The following is a 24,706-nucleotide window of genomic DNA, read 5'->3' on the forward strand; positions in this document are numbered from 1 at the left end:
ACCCAGTGCCACCTGCCCTCGGGAGGGCTCGGCATGGCCCAGGGACAGAGACAGGCAAGCTCATGCATGGGTTAGTATCACAGAGGGTAGTACCATCACCACATACAGAGTACCTGGGATAACCTACTTTGAGGGCTCAAATGCAGATAGGTCTTCTGCCTTGGGCTTGAGGCTAAACCAGCAAAATAAAATGAAGAAAAACAAAAACATACCCTGTGATATCAACAAATGCCACATGTGCCATTTGCAAAATGCTCAGACAGGCCTGAAATGGTGACAAGTGACTTCATTTGTTTGTTTTTATGGCCTGGAAACAGGTCCCTCCGGCTTTCCTGAGGGCCTGGCTCACGGCAGCAACAGCAAAGACGAGACCGTTCAGTGTGCCCAGATGAGGAGCCTGGGGACAGGAGCGGGGGTTGGGGGTGGGGTGCCTGAGGAAGCTCCTTCGAGGGCTGACTGGCTCCCTGGCCCAGTCATCATTTTACCTCTCAGCTCACTGGCTGAGGCCTCACTTTAGTTTCCCTTTCACTAACTGTTCAATAATTTAGTTTTGGAAGTGAAACCCAGTAAATAACGGAATCCAGAGGGAAGAAGAATATGGAATGGGGAAAGGCCTTTCCTTTTCAGCTATGCTATTAAGAGGAATTCTCTACCCGGTGCCAATACTAACTGGAGTACAGAGAAGGAATTTGAGGCTCCCGACTGTACCCATTAGCACTGGCAAGTAGCTATAGAACCCTTGGAGTTTTCAGATGCAGCTTAACTACTGAAAACAGATATTCCTTAACCTGGGAGACCACTCTAAAGAATAAGGGTAAAGAGTAAAAAATTAAACTTAGGTAAACCATCATGATCTAAATTCAATGAACAGTCTCATCTTAATGACACCTCTTTTACAGGTATTAGCCTGACCCTGGGCTATAAGTCAGGAACAAACCAGCAGGAGGGGTCGTTTGTGCTTTGTCCGAGAGAGAAGCACACTCTTGGGCTGATATTTATGGAATTTAACCTTCTCTAAAACCTGAACGCTCAAAATATCAGTAGAGAACAATTTGAAACTGATAGCAACATAAATGAAGTTTCATCTTTTAAAACATTAAGGTTCTTCTAGACACTTCCTTTTAAGTATGAAAAACGTTACAAATTCAGAATTTGGTTTCTTTAAAGTAAGAACAGGATTTTTTAAATAGTTCTTGCCACTTAATCACCCAAAAAGACTAGAGGGAGAGTCCATTCTCAAAAGCCTCTGTTTCATTTTGCTTTCTCATGAAGTAAGGCAGCTCCCTGGGCAGAACTCCCCTTGGCTTAAAAGACAGAATCGCTTTACTGCTAAATGATGGATCAAAACCTGTCTCGTAACAGTGATTCATTTCATCAGAGCTTTTAACACAGGCTCCCCTTCCATCAAGCCAATGGGTTCACAGTCACTGGCGGATTAAATTCCCTTTCTGGCGTGAGTTAAAAAATTTCCTCAACTAAGTATGTATACAAAATGATAACAGTCTAATGACTTGGCTACTCAGGAAACCAGATGCCAACCTCCATTTCATTAATGACTGTCCTGATCAGTGAAAGACGGGAGACTCGGTACCTTTTTGATGGTGTTGTGCTTGCTGCTGGTGCCACCCCGGTCAGAGTTCTCATTGTGCAGAATGTCCAAGGCTGTCTCCCTCTCTTTGAGTTTCAAGGCCTCAATCTCAGTCTTGAGTTCATTGAGCTGCTCCTGTAAATGCTTGCTCTTCTCCATGTATTCCACTCTGCCAGCAAGAGGACATGGTGTATCATGGCTTTGGCAACAGTGAGACATGGGATCTAGGGTCTGCAGCCTGGATGGAGTTCATCACATCTCTGCTCAGACACTCCCAGGCCATGGGAGCCTGGGCCAATCGCTAAATAGGTCTGAATCTGTTTCCTTGGCCATGAGGTTGGGCTAATGATCACAGGGCCGTGGTCAGAATTAAGCAAAATAAAGGGTAGGAAAGCCCTCTGGTAAACTCTCTGAAAGCGCTCTACAAATACCAGTTACAGTAGATAGTTTTTAATTCCGCACAAGCAACAACACATGAATCAAGACTCCTGACATCCAAAACAATCTCCTCGTCTTGGCCCTTCTTGGTTAAGTGATTCTATTCAAGTGACCTCTTCTGCTAGGCCGTGGCCACATCCCTACTTGTTTTGGGACATCATCTCCTAAACAGAATGGAAGCTTGCTCGGCCAATATCAGGAAGAAAAAGATTCCCACCACCACCTGCAGGTAGATACACTGTATCTACAATGGTGAAAATCTGGAAATCATTCTCAAAGTGTCCAACTATAATGTCATGGCCAGGCAAATCATGCAATATAAATGCTAATTCTGTAGTGATTCCCATGGCTAGTATATGGAGTCTGTCATGTGATGGTAATGTCACATGCATGGGTGATAAGAAAATACAAACTATAAAAAAGCAGAACACGGAACAGGATGTAGCCTCTCCCTGATCACAACCACGAAATGCTTACTATGCCTGGTCAATGGAGAAAGACTTGAAGATGAACTTGGACAGCAGATACCACGGAGAGGCTCGTGGTTGCTCACCCCAAGCTCCAAAGAGGCACTGTCCCGAGACAGCTCTTCCAAGGATACTGTACAAGGTGAAAGCACATACCCTCAGATGGGTTTGGAGCTGAATCCCGGTTCTGTCCCTCATCAGCTGTGTGATGCTGGGTGAGTTCGTTAAACACTCCAGATCTGTGTTCTCATTTATAAATGGCACACTAAAACCTACCTCTGATGTTTGAGGCTAGTTAGTGGGAATGAAATGAGACAAAGCTAAAAAGCCCAGACATGGGGCACCTGAGGGGCTCAGTTGGTTAAGCATACGACTTCGGCTCAGGTCATGATCTTGCGGTTCATGAGTTCGAGCCCTCCATCGGGCTCTGTGCTGACAGCTCAGAGCCTGGAGCCTGCTTCGGGTTCTTTGCCTCCTTCTCTCTCTGCCCCTCCCTGGCTCATGCTCTGTCTCTCTCTCAAAAATAAATAAAAATTAAAAAGGCCCACGGGGGCACCTGGTGGCTTAGTTGGTTAAGTGTGGGATTTCAACTCAGGTCATGATCTCACAGTTTCTGAGTTCAAGCTCTGCATTGGGCTCTGTGCTGACAGCTCAGAGCCTGGAGGCTGCTTCAGATTCTGTGTCTCCCCTTGTCTCTGCCCTTTCCCCACTTGCACTCTGTCTCTGTCTCTCTCTCCCTCTCTCTCTCTCTCTCTCTCAAAAATAAATAAACATTAAAAAAAAAAAAAAAAAGACTGGACACCGATGCACCCAGCACCCAGCAGCTTTTGTGATGGTTCTCCAGTAAGCTGTGGCATGAGTGGCCAATTGATCTGTGGTTGGGAATCCGGGGGAACCTCAGTTAGATTTCTCCTTTCCACCTCAGCTCCACTTCCACCAACCATGACAGCAGAAGCTGTTGTGAACAGGGCATGTGGGGGTTCAGCTCAGGGCTGCCCTGGACAGCAGGGCCGGCCTGACCTGGACGTTTGCCTTCCTCGGCCTCGAGCCCGAGTTTCTTCTCTGACCCTTGTTCTAGACATGGGAAGTGCCGCAGATCTCAGCCGCCAGAGGACACAACTAGGAAGCATGTTCTGTTACTGTGTTAGAACACTATCACGTGCTCTATCGCCACGTGAACAGCAGTCTGACTGACTCAGAGTTCCCGGAAAACCAGTCTGAGACTGTAGGTGAGGTTTTGAGCCCTGTAAACTCCAAGTCACCAATCAAGTATCATTGTTATCCTGGAAGACTGGACGCTGGTGTGACGTCCTTCAGTTCTGATGAGGAAATTCTTCCTCCAGAGGATGGGAACAGAGCAAATCCTGCAGGGGCTAGTGACAGATGCTTGTGATAACCCTCCACTTTTCCCAAGCCCAGATGGCCCCACTCTAGCTCACTGGCTGGGGGCACGGAAGTCAGGAAACTACGTACTTTTCTTTCTCTATCTCCATGGAAAGCCGCTTCATGTCAGTATCCTTGAAGTCGAAAGACAGGCTGTCACCAATGAGGTTGAAGCTTGGCATGTCAGGAGGCAATGGCGCTGGAATTGGGTTCATGGGCTATGAATGAAAAATGTCTGTTAGGAGGTTCAGGTTCTATGGGAACAGGGGGCACTGCTGTGTTAACCACTGATCCTCCAGCAGCCACAGAAATGAGCACACAGCTCAGGCCCTGCCTCCCAGCACCACCATGGCCTCATGTTACCCCAGTCTCTCCTGTTCCCCATCTACCCACACTGGCTGCTCCCAGGTGACTGGCCCCAAAGACTACAAATCCAGACAAATCATTCCTCTTCCCTCGAACCTTTGCCAGCTTTTCACGCTCAGCCAAATTAAACACTACTCCCACTCACTTCTTTGTTGAGGAAGCCCTCAAGCCCCAGGCTAGGAGCTGGAGATGCAGAGAACAAGACAGGGTCCCTGGCTCTGAGCAGCTGACAGTATTGTTCAGTAAACAAAGGTGCTTACAGATCATCCTGGTTAAGTAAGGTAGACACTACAGCCAGGGAGTGAACAGAGGCCGGGGAGCTAGAGAAGGTGTGCTATGTTGGCAGCAGAGGATATGACAGAGGAAAAAACATGCCAGGCAAGAGGCACGGCACTGGGCAGGGCAGAGCATGCTTGGTGAGAAAGCCGAGGGTCTGCGGCACCGGTGTGGTGAGGTGGGTAGGGGGCCGGGACTAGACCATAGAGGGCTGCCCTGCATGCTGAGGGTTTGGATTTGGAAGACAGAGCCAGAGCAGGGCTTGAAGCAGACGGCAAAGCAATTAGACTTGAGGACTTTCTCATCCCAGAACAAAGGGTCATCTCAAATATGGCCCCGATCTACTTCTCCCGTGTTTCCTACTGTTTGCCCTATTGGATCGTGAACATCACTGTTTCTGCTCCTTTGCTTAAACTATTCCTTTTGCTACACGCCACCTCACTTTCAAGGCCCTTCTCAAATACTAGGATTTCTCACCAAAGCCTTTCTAGATCCCTCTCGGCCAGATGGCAACTCTTTTCTTTGCTATACATGGTGCTTCTGGTTCTGTGGTGGCACTTCCCTAACTCCACCCTGTAAAAAATCCCTTTTGGCTGTGTCTTCTTCTTTTACTGTTGGCAAGTTTCCTAAGGGCAGGATCTGCCTCTCTTTCACCCTTGGATCCCTGGCTGAGTCTGGGACAGCGTCTGGGAAAGAGCAGAGGCCCAGAGCGCTCGTCTGAGACGATGACAGGCTTGAGGCAGACTGTCTGCGTGGGTGTTGAAGGTGGTGCTGAGAGGGGGCTTCTGGGGTACTAGAACGTTCTGTTTTCTGATTTGGGTGCTGGGTGCATTGGTGTGTTGAGTTTGCGAGAATGCATCAAGCTGTACAGTTATAATTTGGGGCACTTCCCTGTATGGATGTTATACCTCATCAAAATCTCCAAAAAGACGGGCGCTGAGTGCTGCACTGTGGGTGAGAACAGACACTGGGACAACCTCTGTGGAAAGCATCTCGATGGAAAACCTGACCCCACGGTTCTATTTATGACAATTTATTCTACCAGTACATTCACCGTATGTGCGAAGATTTATGCTCAAGGATATTTTCTGCAGTTTTGTTCACAACTGCCGATGAAAACAAACTAAATACCCATCCATAGGGGACTGCTTAGATGAATTACAATCCATCCATACCATGAAATATGAGTAAAAGGCTGATATGAATGAGCTCCTCCAGGACTTATTTATTTACTGTTTGAAGAGCACATGAAGTTTGCTCCAGTGTCTCTCCTTCCTCCCTTCCTTCCTTCCTTCCTTCCTTCCTTCCTTCCTTCCTTCCTTCCTTCCCCCTTCCTTCATTCCTCCCTCCCTTCCTTCCTTCCTCCTTTCCTCCCTTCCTTCCTCCCTCCCTCCTTTCCTTTCCTTCCTTCCCTCATTCCTCCCTCCTTCCTTCCTTCCTTCCTTCCTTCCTTCCCCCTTCCTTCATTCCTCCCTCCCTTCCTTCCTTCCTCCTTTCCTCCCTTCCTTCCTCCCTCCCTCCTTTCCTTTCCTTCCTTCCCTCATTCCTCCCTCCTTTCCTTCCTTCCTCCCTCCTTTCCTTCCTTCCTCCCTCCCTCCTTTCCTTCCTTCCTTTCTTTCCTTCCTTCCTCCCTCCTTTCCTTCCTTTCTTTTCTTCCTTCCTTCCTCCCTCCCTCCTATCCTTCCTTCCTTCCTTCCTTCCTTCCTTCCCTCCCTCCCTCCCTCCCTTTGTTTCTACCTACCTACATACCTACCTACCCATCTATTTTTAGACCAAGAGTTGCATGCTCTACCTACTGAGCTAGCCAGGCTACCCCATTCCAGTATATATTTTAAAATCACTCGTATCTCAGGTACCCAGCCCAGATGAGCCCTCAGACGACTCCAGTCCTGGCTGCTGTCTGCGACTGCCTCAGAGATTCTGAGGAAGGACCATCAGCCCAATCAATGCACCAAGCCATGAGAGAGAATAACAAATGGGTGTTTTGAGCTATATGGCTGGCTTGGGGGTGGCCTGTCACATAGTAATAGATAACCAGAACAGATGACAATAGGAAACCACTCACGTTTCCCTCCACCTCAAACCCTGGGCAGCTTACGCCGCTGTGCCCTGTGTGCCTCCTGGCTGCATGCCTTGTGAGTGTGCAGTGCACACACTGTGCCATGTGCACATCTGTGCACTGGCTGCGAATACCCTGCAGTCTCTTTCTCGCCTGGCTAGCTCCTCCTTAGCCTTTGAGAGCCAGCTCAGGCACGATCCTATGCCTCTCCTGCCCCTACAAGCTGGGCTATGTTCCCCTCCAGGCCTCTGTGCACCCTGTCTGTATACAGACTCTGCATCTGCCTGGCATTATTATTTTTTTAAAGTTTATTTATTTACTTGGGAGAGACAGAGGCAGTGTGAGTAGGGGAAGGGCAGAGAGATAGAGAAAGGGAGAGAAAGAACCCCAAGCAAGCTCCATGCTGCCAGTGCAGAGCCCAGTGCGGGGCATGAACCCACAAAACTGTGAGATCGTGACCTGAGCTGAAACCAAGAGTTGGACACTTAATCAACTGAACTATCCAGGTCCCTGGTATTATATGGAACAGAACAGTTTGCTGAACTGAATGCACAGAGGAAGGGAAGGGAAGAGGCTTGTCTACTCATGGTGTGACCCTGTTTAATTGAAGTCTGCCTCCTTGTCCCAAAATTGAGTTTGGAAAATGGTTCTTACATGGCTATAGTTTACCCTGAGGTATACGGTACCCCTGCCCAGAACTGCAATGATGGTATACATTACACAAAGGTAGTTGAAGATTACATTCAGCTTGGCATCAAGAAGCTACCGTCTCAGGTGCCTGGGTGGCATCTGTCTACAGCCCAGGTCATGATCTCACAGGTTGTGAGTTCGAGTCCCACATCGGGTGAGCTCGAGCCCCGCTTCAGGTGAGCTCGTGCCCCACTTCGGGTGAACATGAGCCTCACTTTAGGTAAAACATGAGTGCCAAGTGAGCCCCACTTCTCTCTCTCTCTGCCCCTTGCTCACTTGCAACCTCGCTCTCTCAAAAAAAAAAGAAGAAGAAGAAGAAGAAGAAGAAGAAGAAGAAGAAGAAGCAGCAGCAGCAGCAGCTATCATCTCTTAAAAATAATTTGGGGGGCGCCTGGGTGGCGCAGTCGGTTAAGCGTCCGACTTCAGCCAGGTCACGATCTCGCGGTCCGTGAGTTCGAGCCCCGCGTCGGGCTCTGGGCTGATGGCTCAGAGCCTGGAGCCTGTTTCCGATTCTGTGTCTCCCTCTCTCTCTGCCCCTCCCCCGTTCATGCTCTGTCTCTCTCTGTCCCAAAAATAAATAAACGTTGAAAAAAAAAAAATAATTTGGGACTATATTACTTAGAATAAGAAAAACATGGGTGCCTGGGTGGCTCAGTTGGTTAAGCATCCAACTTCGGTTCAGGTCATGATCTCACGGTTCATGAGTTCAAGCCCCAGGTTGGGCTCTGTGCTGACAGCTTAGAGCCTGGAGCCTGCCTCAGATTCTATCTCCCTCTCTCTCTCTGCCCCTCCCCTGCTTTTGTTCATTCTCTCTCAGAAATAATAAATGGATAAACTTTAAAAAAAAAGACGAAGAAAAACATTTCAGAGCTAGGAAAGGCCCCACTGCCTGCTATCCAGGCAACCAGAGAGGTGACCAGTCCAAGGCCAATGGCAGACCAGGCATTCTGCCCCTTCCCAAGCTGCAGGCCCTCTGCATCATTCATTCTGCTGTGGCACCACCAGCGGAACTGAAGGGCTGGAGGGAAGAGAAAGCTACAAGGTCTGAAGCAGCTGCAGGCTGGCAGCTCCCAGCCCGGCTCACCGGGTATGTGGGCTTGGTGGTGATTTCCAGGAGCTTTTGCTTGGCTCTTCGCTCTGCCTCACGGGCTTCCTGCAGGTCCTGCTTCAGCTGATCTGCCTCCTTGGCCCTGCAAGGAAAGGAGGAGATGTCAGGTCCATGAAGGTGACAGGTAGAAGAAAGACAGCCCTCTTCCCCACAGTCCCCCTGGAGAGGAGGGACCTGAGTTAACCCTGATGATGGCACCAGATCAGGCAAACAAGGCCAGTGGGGAGTGGGGGGGTGGACACTGACATGAACATCAGAACTTCCAAAGCAAGGATAACATTCCTGAGTACTGTTCACTGCAATGGTAAATCTAAATGGGAAGGGCAGGGAAGCTGCTGGGAAGGAGTCAAGTTCAAACCTTTGCAATTGGTAGAGGGAGAGGAGGGGGGAGGGGCCAACAGCTTCCTCTGCTTAACTTGTGGGTGAGAGTGAGCTAGGCAAAGGTACAGTGCATGAATCAAAGATCTTATATCGGATCACGAAGGACAGGATGAGAAAGAATCGATTCTTCACAGCCCCCAAGGAAAACGACTGCAGGCCCAGGGCCAACCTCAGGCAAGATGAGCAGCAACGCTGAGGTCTTCGTGCCTCACCCTGCAAGACACAGGACCCAGGGACCAGGCCCAACATCGGTCTTGGGGGAAGTGACCCACACACAGAAAGAAAGGGGCCCGAGACAGGGCAGGAAACAAAGATCCATATTCCCAGAACGACATGCAGAAAGCGGATAGGAAACTGTAGTGAATGCACCTTGGTAGCAAAAAGCCAAATTCAAGTGTTCTAGGTCAATAGAGCCAAATGCTGTGGGGAATGTGCCAGTGTTTATCTGAAGGCTGCAGGACCAGAACAATCCAGAGGCTAGAATACTCTTTGAAAAGTGGAGACTACAGTTCCATCCTTCAACCTGGTCGTGAGCTGGCGCATCCTGGCCACAGACAGGATCCTGGCCCTCCCCTCCTATCTGCCTCGGGAGCCTTAGCACCAAGAATGGCTGAAGGGAAGCGGGTTCCTCATTACCACGTTAAAGGTAAATAGCTGCTCTGTCCCCACATGTCCCCTAAATGAAAAGGGAAAAGAACCACATTTTTTAAACTTAAGAAGAGCCTCCTTACAGCTCCTCAGCTAAAAGCGGTCTGCAGACGTGCTTGATGGCATTCCTGCAAACATGGCTATCAGAGGGACGGCAGTTTATCACAGACACAAGCATGACCAGAGGTCCACTCGACTAGAGAACCGTGTTCCTGAGCCCTTCCACTAACCCCAGCCCCCAAAGCCCACACCGGCTTAAGTACCAGTCCTCACCAACCTGTCAAGGGAGGAGCCTCCCCCCACCCCACCATCCTAGAAGTTGAAGCAGCTTGTGGACAAGTGCGGTCAAGCTCTGCCTCAGGGCCAGGTTTCGACTGAACAGCCCCTCGCCTGGGGCCCAGTGCCCTGGACTCCCCACCTCTAACCTCCTCTCCGATTCCTCAGCCATCTTCAGCGCCAGCACCTCAGCCTCCAGCACCTTCTGCTCCATCAGGCGCTTCTCTTCCTCCGTCCGAATGGCTGTGGCCTTGATGCGCTGCATTTCCTGTTCGGCCTCCGCGGCCTTCTGTGCCAGGAGTTTTGCCTCCTCCTCAGTGATTTGGGCCTTTTCCGCCAACAGGTCAGCCGTTTCCTCGGACCGCATCTGGAGAGAAGGGTGCTATCAGCTGGGATGGGGATCGATCACATGCCTGTCATCCCTCCCAGATGTGGCCTCAGAAATTCAGGTCAGCAGGAACCAGAGCGTCAGACTCCCCGGGGCCCTGCCACTGAATGCCCCATCAGATGACACTTTGGCAAGGGCCAGACAGCCACACCCTCAACTTTTCAGAAAGTCCCACCCATGGGGAACAACAAGAAAGCACCTTTTTGAGTACCACTTGAGCCAAGGCTTTTCCCTTTAAATGCGTGGTTCAAACCAGTGGGAGACAGGTAACAATGTTTTTGATTGTCACAAATCAAGGGTAAGGTGGTGCTAGTGGCATCTAGTGGGTAGGGGTCAGGGACACTGCTAACCGTCCTACGAGGCACAGGACAACTTTCATCACAGAGGGTGATCTGACCCCCGGGTAGGCAGAGAGGCCCTGCTTTAAAGGCGCCCTAGGGAAAGTGGGGCTTGGCCACACATGATCTCCTGCCAACATGGGTGGAAGAAAAGGCACCGTTTTTGTTTTTGTTTTTTTTGTTTGTTTGTTTGTTTTTAGCTGAAATGTCAAAGCAAATGTTACTTATCTGTGGTCCTCAGGAGGCCTACCTAATTCCCAAAACCCAAGGGAATCCCCGTGTAGCCTCCTGGGACCCAGACTCCCCCAGAAATCACCAGTGCTTCGTTGGCCATTGTTGCTTCTTCTTTCATCTGCAGCAGCCTCCTCTCCAACTCATCCCTTGTGCGCTCAGCCTCCTCCCTCATCTGCTTCTCTCGAGCAAGGCGCTGCCGCTCCATCTGGAGGGTGGGGGGGGGGGGGAACGAGAGTCATGGGGCTCACGACCTACACTGCCACAAGGGTCCTAGAACGCCCAGTGTCCGGAGATGCCCAGGGAGACCCTCTTCGTCCCTTTACTTTAGAGGTTGGCAGTGTCATTCTTGTCACCTACCACCCTCTGTCCTTCAAAACCAGCTGGAGAATCAAAAGCTGTGTCCCTTGAAAAACCATCTAGGGGTGAGGGAACAAACAAAACACCAAAAAGCCAGCCCTGCCAAGTCCACCTGGATCGAAGGAGGCATTCTCACACACTGTGTACTGAAATGGCTACCCTGCCGATATCAGACCTCACGTGGCTCCGCCCAGCAGCGGACAGGACGCAATGCAGATTCCTTCTCCCTGAGATGGAGCCCCAGAAACAGACAGCTTTCTTCTGGTTGGACGAGCCACCTCACCATTTCTCACCCACACGACCCCTCCCACATCTCTAATTTCATCCACAATCACTCCTGCCTCTGACCCACAGAGAAGATGGAATCGTGTAGTTCACACATTGTGTTTCACAGGGGGAAGCCACAGCCCCACGGCACAGGCTCCCAGCCTCATGCAGAGGCAGCTCCCGGCCAGGCCTGCAACAGGAGGGAGCTGAGCAGGGAACACGGCCCCCTGTCCTTAAGGCACTGGTACAAAGCTGCCACCACCTCCCATGCCTTCTGGATCACTGTGTTAATTGGGCCACATGCAGAGCTTAATAAGGGGAACAAGCACAGGACAAGTGCTATTCTCTGTGATCCTAGGGTATTAACTGAGTTCAGAAAGCAGAAGCCAGAAGTGACCACTGCACTATTTTCTTCCTTAAATAGAGCACATTTAATTACTTCTTGCTTCAATTTTCTCCCAAACCCAAGATTTTTAAGATTGCTGCCTTTTGTAAATACTGAGCCAAAAAAAAAAAAAAAAAAAAAAAAAAAGGCATTGGGCCTCGAAGGAATAATGCAAAGACAAGCAATAAAATACTGTAAATTCTTCTCTAATTTTTCCCTTGCAGGTCAGTGAAAAGCTTGGCCAGTTTGTTCTCTAATTTCCACTGCATTACAAATTTCCATTAGGTGGATTACTGTATCTCTATTATTCTCCCCTTGACAAAAGCCCAGGCAACCACCTTCCATTCCCAGCACTGCATTTCCCCCTAGACCTCCACCCGATAATAAGGGACCTCTTGTTTGCAAGGTGGTTTAAGTTCACAAAGGCTTTCAGGTGCAATGTGTCCTTTGATCTGAGACAGAGAAGGCATACCATTAGCTCCACTTAACAGATAAGAAAACTGAGATCTGGAAGATAAATCATCTACTAATGTCACATACTAACTTTCACATCTGGTTCCAAGGTCAGTGTCTATACTACTGGGCCATGGAGCCCGGCCTGCAGGTGCCAGTCCCCTGCCTCTGCTGTTCCACAGGCAGTGCAGGTGTGGGGTGTATGCACGCTCTTCTCTGCCACAATCTCGAGGCCTACACACTCATTGCCGTCTTCAGATCTCTCACTTCTAAGCTTTGCTCAGCTGAAAAGAGGTCAAAGAAGGCTCTTCTTGAAGTTGCCACTTAGACCGTGCTGGTTCAGGAGCATTTCTTTGTCCAACAAAACCCATTCCACTAGCCTGGCCGCCAAAGCATCCCAAATAGCACATCTATAGTATGCAATCTCAGAGAGCAAAGAGATGGGAGCCCTAAAAGCATGCTGGATCAAACTGGGCATTTCATTGTAAATCTCAGGGCAGGGAGCCAGCCTCGCCAGAGTACCCACATCAGAGAGCTGCGCACAGACTAATGATTACTGCTCCGAGCCTGTGAGTCCTGCGGGCAGCTGACTGCAGCTGCTGCTACTCTGTCTAGGAGTTAGTCCAAAGCCACAGTGGATATTCTCAGCAGCGAGGCTCAGATTAGTTGTGTGGATTTCGGTGAGCCGAGATAGTTTATGAGTAGAAAACAATGATGCGGACTGTCCAGTCTGCTGATAAGCTCTCCTGGCACCTCCCACCACAGGCAATATGCCGCCTGGGCTGACCCGTGGTGGGGAAGTGTGGCCGAAGTCTAATTAGCATTCCCGCGGTAAGCATGAGATGCTGTCATGCATTCTATCACCTTCTAATTAGAAAAGGACAAGGCTGGGCAAAGGAGACCGGCAGGCAAAAAAAAAAAAAAAAAAAAAAAAAAAAAGCGAGTTAGCTAGGTGGATGGATGGATGGATGGATGGATGGACAGACAGACCCAGGCTTGACTATCTCTTCCCAAACCTGCATTACTCCCACTTCACTTAAGTGGGGAAATAACCAGAGATGTTTCTTTTGTATATGCTTTTAGAATTTATTCCTCATTTCCAGAGCAGACACCACACCAGCTGGGCATTGGCCAGTAAAGATCCAACAGGGATAAAATAAGAGAAGGTATGTCCATTGCCAAATGACACCTGTCAGCCTACAACTGCTCCTTACCTCCCAAGCCAAGACCAAGAAGCAGCGACAACAGTGGTACAGACATGGTCTTTCTCACCTGTTTTCTAGCCTTCTCCTCCCTGGCCTGGGCTTTCATCTGCTGAACTTCCAAAGAATCAGCCTTCCTTCTCCTCATAAAAAGGTCATGGTTCCCAATACAGAGCTGGAGAATCTGTGGCCATGGAAGCAGGAGAAATGTTAAACCCCCAAATGTACTTCACTGCCTACCAGCTCACCAGGGCTACAGCATCTTTGTCTAAGGGCTCTTGGGGGCAGCAGGAAACCTAAAGAGCAAAGCACAGAGTGAAACAGCAAGGCCTTCCCTGCTAATGGCCTCCAGGGCTCTTGGCTCTGGAGACAGGCCTCCAGTACGCCAGGGGGCAAAAGTCACAGGTGAAGGGAGGTGCGTCTTCTGGATGCATCTTATTCTCCTAGGATATGGCACTATAGGGACACCTGGGTGGCTCAGTTGGTTAAGTGTCCAACTCTTGGTTTCAGCTCAGGTCATGATCTCATGAATCAAGTGATCAAGCCCTGCATCAGGCTCTGTGCTGACAGTGCTGAGTCTGCTTGGGATTCTCTCTGCCCCTCTCTCTAAATAAGTAAATAAATAGATAAATAAATAAATAAGAATTTAAGATGTGGCACTACAGATGAGGGAGGATAGGAAAGTTCATTCAATAGGGATAACAGGTTATTCATGTGAAAAAACTATAAGCTGAGGGCAGCTGGCTGGCTCAGTAGGTGGAGCATGCTACTCTTGATCTTGGGGTCATGAGTTCGAGCCCCATGTTAGGTGTAGAGATTACTTTAAAAAACAACAACAACAACAACAAAAAAACAACAAAAAACAAAAAAGACAAGAAGCTGAAGAAGCTGGATCCCTCCTTTACACCACACACAAAATCAACACCAGAAGGATTAAAGACTTAAATACGAAGATTGAACCCTTGAAATCTCTAGAAAAGAATATAGAAGAATATCTTTTTTTTAAGTTTATTTATTTTGAGAGAGAGAGAACCGCAAGCAGGCCCCATTCTGTCAGCACAGAGCCCAACACAGGGCTCGAACTCAGGAACCGTGAGATCATGACCTGAGCCGAAATCAAGCCTAGAAGAATATCTTTATGATCAGAGGATAAGGAAAGATGTCAAACAAAACACAAAGAGCACAAATGATTAAGGAAAAGATGTATACATTTGTCTATGTTAAAATCCAGCATTCTTTGTTTGTTAAGACATTAAAAAGGAGGAAAAATAAGCCACAAGTTGAGAGATGATATAATCAATAAAGAATACAAACAACCCAGAGAAAAATGGCCAAAGGACATGAAATAAGTATTTGACAAAAGAGACAAAAAGCCTGGCCAAAAAATATACAAAAAGATGTTCAACTTCATTAGTAAATATAAAGATGCTCATTTATATAATACTGAGAAACCATTTCATATGCACAACATATGTCAAACAAATTTTAAAGGCTGATATTATAAGTGCAGAAGACATAAAGCAAAAGGAAGTCACACCCACTGCACTGCATCTGTAAATTAATTCATCTCCTTTGGAAAACAACATGGCTTAATCTTGAATTTGGACATACACTACAGCCCTGCACTTGTACTCTTAAGCAGATACTCTCTAGAGAAACTATTGCCCATGTGCAGCAGGAGGCAGGTACGAGAATGTTCCTAACAGCTTTGTTAAAATGGCAGAGAAGTAGAAAGCACTTCACTATTCACTAATAGGAAAATGACATATATATGGGGGTGGGGAGAGAGGGGGAGGGAGACATATATATGTATCATTGTGTGGATATATGTATATATGTGTACATTTATCTGCACACAATGGAATACTATACAGCAGTGAAAATAAAGGGATCATCTCTTTAAGCATCAAACATAGACACATCTCAGAAAATAATGTACAAAAAAAGTGACAAAAGAGCATAGACAGTTGACAGCACTTATGTCAAAAGTACACAAAACTTAATAGTACATTCATTTTTCTGTATAGGAAATAAAGTTCTGAGGAAAAGCGAGCGAATAATGAGCACCCAGCTCAGAATGGTGATTGCCCTCAGGGAGGAGGATGGGGGAAACCAGAAGGGTGCTAACATGGGGGGGTTTAATAGTATCGGAGTGTGTGGTTTCTTAAAGCTGGGGAGTGGGTGTGTAGTTTTTTTTTTTTTTAATGTTTATTTATTTTTGAGAGAGAGCACAGCAGGGGAAGGGTATAGAGAGAGGGGGACAGAGGATCCAAAGCAGGCTCTGCACTGACAGCAGTGAGCCCGATGTGGGGGTTTTGAACTCATGAACTGTGAGATCATGATCTAAGCCACTGAGCCACCCAGACACCAACTGAGCCACCCAGACACCCCACATAGCTATTTATTTTTGTCACTCTTTATATTTGATTTTTTTTAATGTTTATTTTTGAGAGAAAGAAAGAGACAGAGTGTGAGCCAGAGAGGGGCAGAGAGACAGGGAGACACAGAATCCAAAGCAGGCTCCAGGCTCCAGGCTCCAGGCTCCAAGCTGTCAGCACAGAGCCCAACATGGGGCTCGAACTCACGAACTGCGAGATCACAACCTGAGCCAAAGTCGGACGCTTAACTGACTGAGCCACCCAGGTGCCCCTTTTTGTCACTCTTTATACCTTCTATACACATTATACTTATCCTTTTATATATATTAGTTACCTCCATAAAAATACTTTTTAAAAATTCCACATCACAAAATTCAGGTTTGATTTGTTAGGTTAAGCTAAAGAGAAGAGTCTTTCAAGTCATCGGCAAAGCGTGTAGCAAGTGAGCTACCTATCATTCTACACCTCACAAGAGGTCACTCTCTCAAAAAAGGCGCTCAGTTTCTTAGAAAAACTTCAGTTATTAGTAACAAAGACTAGGATCTCAACTTACCAGCTTATTAACACGAAGCTTTGAGGAGTTAAATTTAAAGACATCGATTTTCTTATCCAGTGGTTTAATAGTAAACTGAAAGAAAGAAGCAGAAAAAGTTTCAGTCTGACAACCTAAAGTGTTAGCACCAACCAGGAAATTCCACAAAAGCAGCAACCACACTGGCAAAGATCCAGCACAAGGCTGCGCCTTGTCCTGGCTTCTGGCACCCGGGCACTAACACGCTGTTATTTAGAAGCAGCTGAGGGCATGGAGTCTGGGGCTATGGAAGGTCAGGATCCTGGAAGGGGTGCTGTCGGCACCATCTCAGGCTTGGAAACCTGAACTACAGACCCCTGATGGGCCCGACCATGAGGCCAACGCTGGGAAGCCCACTGCAGCATCCCAGGCCCAGTTCTGCCTTCAGGAAGCTCACAACCTAGCTGGAACTAGACTCATGACTCAACTGCTACTTAAGAAATTACATCATCTCTTAGCGCCTCATCGGGTGGCAAAAATCACAAATGTCGTGGGGATTCAGAGTAGATCTACCATAAGTAGGCGGGAACTTCAGCTGGTCATAGACAAAGAGAATATGATAGAGGACCTAAAAGATTGGGTGGAGGGCTATTCAGGACAGGGCAAGCGACAGAAATGAGGCAGAGAGAGAAATGAGCAGACTGTGTGTGTGTGTGTGTGTGTGTGTGTGTGTGTGTGTGCGCGCGCGCGTTTGACGTTACTAGCTCTCTGATGACTAAGATGATATCACGGGCTCATACTGGGAGGAAGGCAGGGGTGGGCTGGGGGTGGACAGTTGGAGGGGTTTGGGTTTGATGTGACAGCATACAGGTCGTCACCACAGGTTTCTGAACGTGGGGATTATCAGATGAAAGCTGTTAATAAAAGGAATAAAGTGCGAAGAAGAGACCGTGGTAGCAGAGGGAAACTGCTCTCGAAATCAAAGGGGAGAAAAGGATGAGTGATAAGGACAGGGTGGTAGCTAAGTAGGAGATCCCAGGGCCAGACCACAGGCAGGGAAGCATATAAAGGACAAACGGCAATTGCTGTTCTCAACCACTCCTGATTAGACCGTTCCATTTCAAAGAAGCACTTAAAAAATGGATATCTATTCCCGAGAAAGCCGTGCTAAGCAGATAAATACATCTGGGAAGATGTATTTTTGGGTATTTCTTTTGCATATTATACTGTCCAAGGAAGGAGGGGTTAGCATACTGAGGACAGAAAACGATCCTTTGGTTAGCTTTTGGTCAAGCTAACTTAGAAGCACTATTGCTCTTGTGTAGGCTGCTATTCGTGAATTTCTTGAGCTTATTTTTGGCTTTGAAGTCAAACCCCGGAGCCGTCAGTGGGAAACCACAAACAGTGGGGAAACCACAGGCTTTGCCGGGACGCGCACAAAGAATCAATGGATCACTTAAAATAAACCAACATTTCTGTTTTGACAGCACGGCTGTCATGCATAACTACTAAGACTACTTCCTATTATGTCAAGTCAGCTTGAGGTCCTCTTACTGCACGAAGTTATTGACATGATGGAACATGATGGTGCCCTGCCCCTGGAGAGGGTATATTAGAGTTTATTGTGTCAGGCTATACTAGGGGAGACTTTAATCCTTGGGTTCTGTGAAGAACGAGTGTTTTGGGAGCCTTCAGCACACAAATGTGTGGATATGCAGTAAACAGACTTTATGAAATTAGAGATGAAAAACTACCGTGCCGTAACATACCTACTACTTTAAGTCATGTGGGGCTTTCAATTTAAGTATTTTTAAAAAGCAATAGTTAAATGCTCCTTTTCTGAGCTACTTAACAAAAAATTTCAGAGCCAGAATGTTTTGAATTAAGAAGCTCAATCTGTCTCATCAAGCATGGCCGAGTAGATCTCAACCACGTATTGGAAACCAGGAGCCTGGTGTTCCCTTTCTCAAGTTACTACGAGGGAAGGGAAAACAGGAAATCTGCTCAGGGTGGGGGCTCTGCAGGCAGCAACACGAGCCGTCACTGTTCCTCATTCCACACTCAGCGTCCCAGCTGTGTGTCACCGAGCACCATCCAGGCCTACTGCCCTCTGTGCTCTCAGGACTCCTACTCAGTGCCCTGCATCGGAAAAGTGCCCCCAGGGCTATGGCTTTGGTGAACATGGAGCTCAGCCCCTGCTATTCCCTTCACCAATCACCAAGTCGTCTGATCCCTCCACATCTTCACTTCCTGATGTGACACAGATACCCCAAACCCGGCCCCTACTCTTGCAGCATGTTCTTAGGAGGAGAAATCAGAGTCGGGCTGAGAGCGCTTATGAAAGCAGAAAAGCACCGGATCATTATCACGTGTGTCATCAGTCCCTTGCGCTACAGGCCTGTCTCACAGCAGTCCGGTCCTTGCTGGACTGTAACTTCCCTGAAGGTCGAGACTGGCTTTTCTACATCTTCGTTTCCCCTACGAAAACTAACACAAAGCAGATGCTTGATAATTCCTTTAAAATTAACAGAGAACAAACGAGTGAATGAACAAACCTAAGATTACAGTGTTTGGGAAAGATCACCATCCGGTATAGGAACATCTGACTTCTAACTTAGAGTGCTCAGCCAAGTTATTCAAACTTAATTATTTTTGAATTCTCATAAGCAGTTAGCCTGATATTCTTATTTATATCCTCACAGAGAGACAGAAAGAGATACACATACGTATATATACATGTGGGGATAAATACTTAGATATCCCCACCCTACATATCAAGCACTAGACACCGAGAGAGGGTTTAATGTATACCACACTGAAAAACACAAACAGAATTTCTCACCAGAAATGGAAAGGCAAGTAATAAGACAAGGTTACTTTCTGGTTGGTTTACTGTTCTTTGGGGTTTAGTCTTGACAAGTTGAGCTTCCCAGCCTCTTGTTGGTCAGCAGGGGGGGTTTAGTGATGCTACTTGAAAATAGGATGCCAATACTGCTCTGTAAACAGGAAACAGCAACCAAAAACCCAAAGCCTGGGGAGTAAAGGATTTTACTGATAACAAGGAGAAGTCCAGGGAGGAGGAGAGATGGGGACAGGCTGGCAGCTGGGCTGCTGGCATGTCTGCATGCGGGGCCTGTCCTACCTCCTTGTCGCTGTACGAGATGTTTCTGATTTCATTCCACGGGAAGGAGATCTTGGGGGTCAGCCTGTTCTCAGGGTCATAGATGTGAAGCCCCAGAGCATCCACTCCAAGCAGCAACTCTGTGCCCTTTTTATTCTGTGGAGTCAACAAAGATCAGCCACCGTCAGCTCCAGCAGACGTGTGAGATTTTATTCAACTTCCCAAAGAACCTGGCACATGCTGTTACATCTGACGAGTTCCAACAGGTCCCAATAGAAGTCACAGCTGCTGTGTAACCCAGGGGGCTCCAGCTTCCTGAATTGGGGCAGGCAGAGGCAAAATACCATCCTCATGACTCAGTGTCCCCCAGAGGGATCACTGGGGGCTTCTGTCACTGGCTTGATGGCTAAAGTAGCAGCAATCTAAGCACTGTTACCTCCAATTAAATACAGTAGTCGCCCCACACCCACCCCTTATCTGTGGTTTTGCTTTCCACAGTTTCAGTTACCCCAGTCTAGAAGCAGATGATCCTCCTTCTGAACTACTGTCAGGTCAACAGGAGCCTAACGCTATATCATAACACCTATGTGATCCACCTCACTTCATCTCATCATGCAGACATTTAAGCCTCTCGCATCATCACCAGAAGGGTGAGCACAGTACAATAAGATGTTCTGAGAGAGAACACATTCACATAACTTTTATTATAGTATATTGTTATAACTGTTCTTTTTTATTGTTAGTGTTGTTAATCTCTTACACCTTGAGCCTAATTTAGAAGTTAAAATTATCATAGGTATGGCTATACAAGAAAAAAATATAGTATAGATAGGGTTTGGTACTATCCATGGTTTTAGGGATCCACGGGGGCTTTTGGAAAAGTACTCCTATGGATAACGGGGAACTACTATAACCAGGTTATCACAGAGGTAGAATAAAAACCCATAGGATTAAACATTAAAAGAAAAGGTAGGGGGCGCCTGGGTGGCTCAGTCGGTTGAGCATCCGACTTTGGCTCAGGTCATGATCTCACGGTCTGTGAGTTCGAGCCCCGCGTCGGGCTCTGTGCTGACAGCTCAGAGCCTGCTGCCTGCTTGGGATTCTGTGTCTTCCTCTCTCTCTGCCCCTCCCCTGCTCATGCTCTGTCTCTCTCTGTCAAAAATAAATAAACATTAAAAAAAAAAATTTAAAGAAAGAAAAGGTAGTTGTACTACCAGAAAGAAAATTCTAAGTGCTAGGATCAAATGGTTTTATTTTATGTTAAAATGTAGTCTCAACATGATAAAGCAAATATAGTCAAATGTTATAGAATCTAGACAGTGGGTATCTATGGGTATTTGTTATAAATTTTTTTCAATTTTCTTATATGTCTGAAAATTTTTATAATAGAACACTGGAAAAAATACTCCAAAGTGAACTGTATATAAATTATACCTCAATAAAGCTGTTTGAAAATGTGATGGTACATATGTTGGTTGGCAGGCAGAGCAGACAGAAGGCAAGTGTCCTGGGCCTCCATGTCACTGACCCAGCAGTGGGCCTGGGGTTACATCTTCAGGCTACAGATCCATCCACCTGTGCTGTGTGGTCTGGCCCTTGTGTGGTAGTGGAAGGAAGCTCCCTGCACAAGGACCTAAAGCACCTGACCCCTTGCTGACAAGAAGGAAATTGAACCAGACTCAAAGGCAGGAAAATAGATCTGCAAAGTGAGAAGGTGCTCGGACTGTGATGAGAAGGACCAATCTAACAGCAGGTGTCAGATGGACAAGTGAGCTCTCCAAGATAAATCTTTTTACTCCTTCTAACACCCCAAAGTCAGGAGCTATCACTAACCAGGAGAGAGATCCCTCGTCTGCAAAGCTCTTAAAACTACTACATTAACACAGTGAGGCTTTGTACTTTTAAGAGCTGTAGTACATTCTGGAAAACAAGATACTTCATTATATTTGTGACTTTTTTTTTTAAGTTTATTTTTGAGATAGAGATAGCGCACACAATGAGCAGGGGAGGGGCGGCGGGGAGTGGCGGACAGAGGATCCAAAGAGAGCTCCGTGCTGATAGCAGAGATGCAGGGCTCGAACTCATGAACCATGAGATCATGACCTGAACTGAAGCCAGATGCTCAACCAACTGAACCACACAGGTGCCCCTGTGACTATTTCCTTTAAATTAAATTAAATTAAAAAAAAAAAAAAAAGGATTCTACCCTCTGCTTCCTATCATGATGCCAACATTCCTAGGGAAAAAACAGAGAGGTGCGACTCAAGCAGTCCCTTTTAAATGGTTTTAAGCACATATCTTCCTTAGTTGATGGTGAAATTACAAAAACTTGCGCACAAATGATACTAAAATATCCATTAGCTTTGTCTACTGCATTATACAAAACATATACACATACAAAATAGTGTATTTTGGTCTGATTGCTACAGAAATATTCCCAGGCACCTGGGTGGCTCAGTGGATTAAGCATCTGACTTTGGCTCAGGTCATGATCTCACAGTTCATGACTTTGAGTCCTGCATTGGGTGAGCTCGAGCCCCACTCTGGGTGAGCCCTGCTTCTCTCTCACCTTTCTCTCAATGCTGCTGGTGGGATTCTCTCTCTCTCCCCTCTCTCTCTCCGCCCCTCACTCACTTACACTCTCTCTCTCTCAAAAAAAAAAAAGAAAAAAAAAAAGAGAAGAGAAAAAGAAAAAAGAAATATTCCCTAATGAGAAACTGGTTTTTAAGGATTGTAAAACACTACTTTTCTAGAATCTAGATGGTGGGCATATGGGGCAAGAGGAAAGATGTTGCCAAAACCACAGAAATGTGTTAAATTAGTCTGACCTTAAAGAAACCAGACAATTGGGGCACTTGGGTAGCGCAGTGGGTTAGGCATCTGACTCTTGACCTTGGCTCAGGTCATGATCTCACGGCTCATGAGTTCAAGCCCCACAGTGGGCTCTGTACTGATGGTACAGAGCCTGCTTGGCGTTCCGTCTCTCCTCTCTGTGCCCCGCCTCCCCGTTGCTTGCACACACACAATCTCTCTCTCTCTCTCTCAATAAATAAAATTAAAAATTAAAAAAAGAAAGAAGGGGCGCCTGGGTGGCGCAGTCGGTTAAGCGTCCGACTTCAGCCAGGTCACGATCTCGCGCTCCGTGAGTTCGAGCCCCGCGTCGGGCTCTGGGCTGATGGCTCAGAGCCTGGAGCCTGTTTCCGATTCTGTGTCTCCCTCTCTCTCTGTCCCTCCCCCGTTCATGCTCTGTCTCTCTCTGTCCCAAAAATAAATAAACGTTGAAAAAAAAAAAATTTTTAAAAAAAGAAAGAAACCAGACAGTTAGCAAATACAAATTAATAAAACTTTAGAAAATAACCTCGGGGCACCTGGCTGGCTCAGTCAGGAGAGCATGTGACTCCTGAGCCCAGGATAGTGAGTTCAAGCCTCATGTTGGGTGTAGAGCTTACTTAAAAAAAAAAATATATATATAGGGTGCCTAGGTGGCTCAGTTGGTTAAGTGTCAGGCTCTTGACTTCGGCTCAGGTCATGATCTCACAGTTCATGAGTTCAATTCCCACATCGAGCTCTGCACTGACAGCACAGAGCCTGTTTGGGATTCTCTCTCTCTCCCTCTCTCTCATGTGCTCTGTTTCTCTCTCTCTCTCTCAAAATAAATAAACTTAAAAAAGAAAAAGAAAATAACCTTTTGCATGATTATAGAAAATCTTTTAGGTACTTGTTTGCTATACGAAATAACATAACTTGCCAGTGTAATTTTATGTAATGAAATCTATTAAAAATCGGTATTTAGAAAACAAATCAGGTAGAAAGCTATCCTAAATTACTCAAAGATTTTATTTTTAAGTACTCTCTATGCCCAATGTGGGGCTCAAACTCACAACCCCAAGATCAAGAGCCACATGCTCTGCTGACTGAGCCAGCCAGGCCACCCCATATCCTAAATTACTTAAAATGTAATACAATTTACCCAAATTTCATATAAAATTTATAAGAACCCTGAAAAGCAAAGCAAACCATAACTCCAATAAGGGATGCCTAAGTGGCTCAGTCAGTTAAGGGCTCTTGATTTCAGCTCAGGTCATGATCTTGCGGTTCATGAGTTCAAGCCCGTCAAGCCCCTCGTTGAGTTGTTGAGTCAAGTCTCGGGATTCTCTGTCCCAGTCTGCCTGCTCCTCCCCTGCTTGCGTTCGCTCACGCTCTTGCTCTCTCTCTCACTCTCTCTCTCAAAAGGAATAAATACAGATTTAAAAAAACACCACAACTATAATAATAAAGGTGGACCACTGTGGATGGTTATTTTAACATCTACTTATCTGTAGCTTGGAACCAGCAATGGAATACTAGAGCCAATCGCATGAATTCCTTTGGAAGGAGCTCCTAGATGCTGCACCAGCAGCAGAACCTTGGGAGAAAGATGCTCAAGAGGCCCACCCAACCAGGACTGAAAACAAAAGCCTCTGGTGCAGAAGCAGTGGGTTCCCAGGGGACAGCAGTGGGACTATTAACGGTCTGAAGAGAAAACCAATTAGCCTGCTAGAGAGAACAAGAGTCCCACCCAAACAAATCAGTAATCTATAAAAGCAGCTTTACTCTCCTTGTGCCTTGGGGGAAGAAAGTATTTACAGGTGCTCCCTGTGGGCCAGATCTCACAGAGCCAGAAATAATCAAACATTACACTCAGAGCATTCAAACAGGTTTCTGCTGAGCAGAGCCCAGGACCAGGCCCAAGTCCCCCGGGGGCTCAACTGACACTTAACTACGGAGGATCTAATTGAAGTCCAGAAATAGAAAATGAGGCTATAAGACCCTCTCCTCTTCCTCTTCCCCTTCTCCTCCAGTGAACCATTAAAGAGTCTGCTATCCTGGAATAAGGAAGTAACCCATTTTCGAAAGCAGTTTGCCCCTGATTCAGCCTCTGTTTATACACAGGGAAGTCAAAGAGGATTCAACACACCCGGATTGCAAAGTAGTTCACACCGTACATCTCCAGGTCCTGAGCTATCTTCAAATATTCCATTTCAGCTTCATCCCTGTGAAGAGAATGAAAGACACTGTCACCGGAACTAAGTGAGAAAACGGAGGGCGGGCACACGCCACCCTGAGCATTGGAACCTGCCAGAAGATGTCAGCCAGAGCAGATACCAGCAAGGCTCTTCCCAGCCCTGAGTCTATTAAACGCACCGAGGTCAAGCAGAATTTCCCGGCCTCATAAAAGCCAGAGAACAGATTCATTACAGTGTCTCTTGGCTTCAATTTCACGCTTTGCCCTTGATAAATAATGATACCCGTCTCAAGGAATTCAAGAAAAGCACGTGGTATGTTATCTTCTTCCCTCAAATGGATTTGGATACGCAAATTTGATTTAAGTTGTTGCTTTATCTGGTTGTGA

General features: G+C 46.9%; 1 protein-coding gene across 5 annotated transcripts in view; it reads right to left on the reverse strand.

The window, feature by feature from the left end:
• NF2 (NF2, moesin-ezrin-radixin like (MERLIN) tumor suppressor) overlaps positions 1 to 24,706 on the reverse strand; it is an 80,710-nt gene that overhangs the window by 13,194 nt on the left and 42,810 nt on the right. For 3 of the 5 annotated variants that reach the window (XM_047088102.1, XM_047088098.1, XM_047088101.1), the window contains 9 exons: positions 24,272 to 24,347; positions 19,336 to 19,470; positions 16,236 to 16,310; positions 13,375 to 13,488; positions 10,723 to 10,845; positions 9,830 to 10,047; positions 8,352 to 8,457; positions 3,967 to 4,094; positions 1,592 to 1,757 (listed from right to left, as the gene is read on the reverse strand). In XM_047088102.1, coding sequence (XP_046944058.1) covers positions 1,592 to 1,757; positions 3,967 to 4,094; positions 8,352 to 8,457; positions 9,830 to 10,047; positions 10,723 to 10,845; positions 13,375 to 13,488; positions 16,236 to 16,310; positions 19,336 to 19,470; positions 24,272 to 24,347 — 1,141 coding nt within the window. Of the gene's footprint in view, positions 1 to 127; positions 173 to 1,591; positions 1,758 to 3,966; positions 4,095 to 8,351; positions 8,458 to 9,829; positions 10,048 to 10,722; positions 10,846 to 13,374; positions 13,489 to 16,235; positions 16,311 to 19,335; positions 19,471 to 24,271; positions 24,348 to 24,706 lie in introns of those variants that run through there. The other 2 variants (XM_047088100.1, XM_047088103.1) reach the window with 1 other exon arrangement.

The sequence above is a fragment of the Lynx rufus genome, unplaced genomic scaffold, assembly GCF_022079265.1.
Source record: "Lynx rufus isolate CCGP_SWC_20201006 ecotype Redwood Valley unplaced genomic scaffold, mLynRuf1.p SCAF_24, whole genome shotgun sequence".
NCBI classification, from domain to species: domain Eukaryota; kingdom Metazoa; phylum Chordata; class Mammalia; order Carnivora; family Felidae; genus Lynx; species Lynx rufus.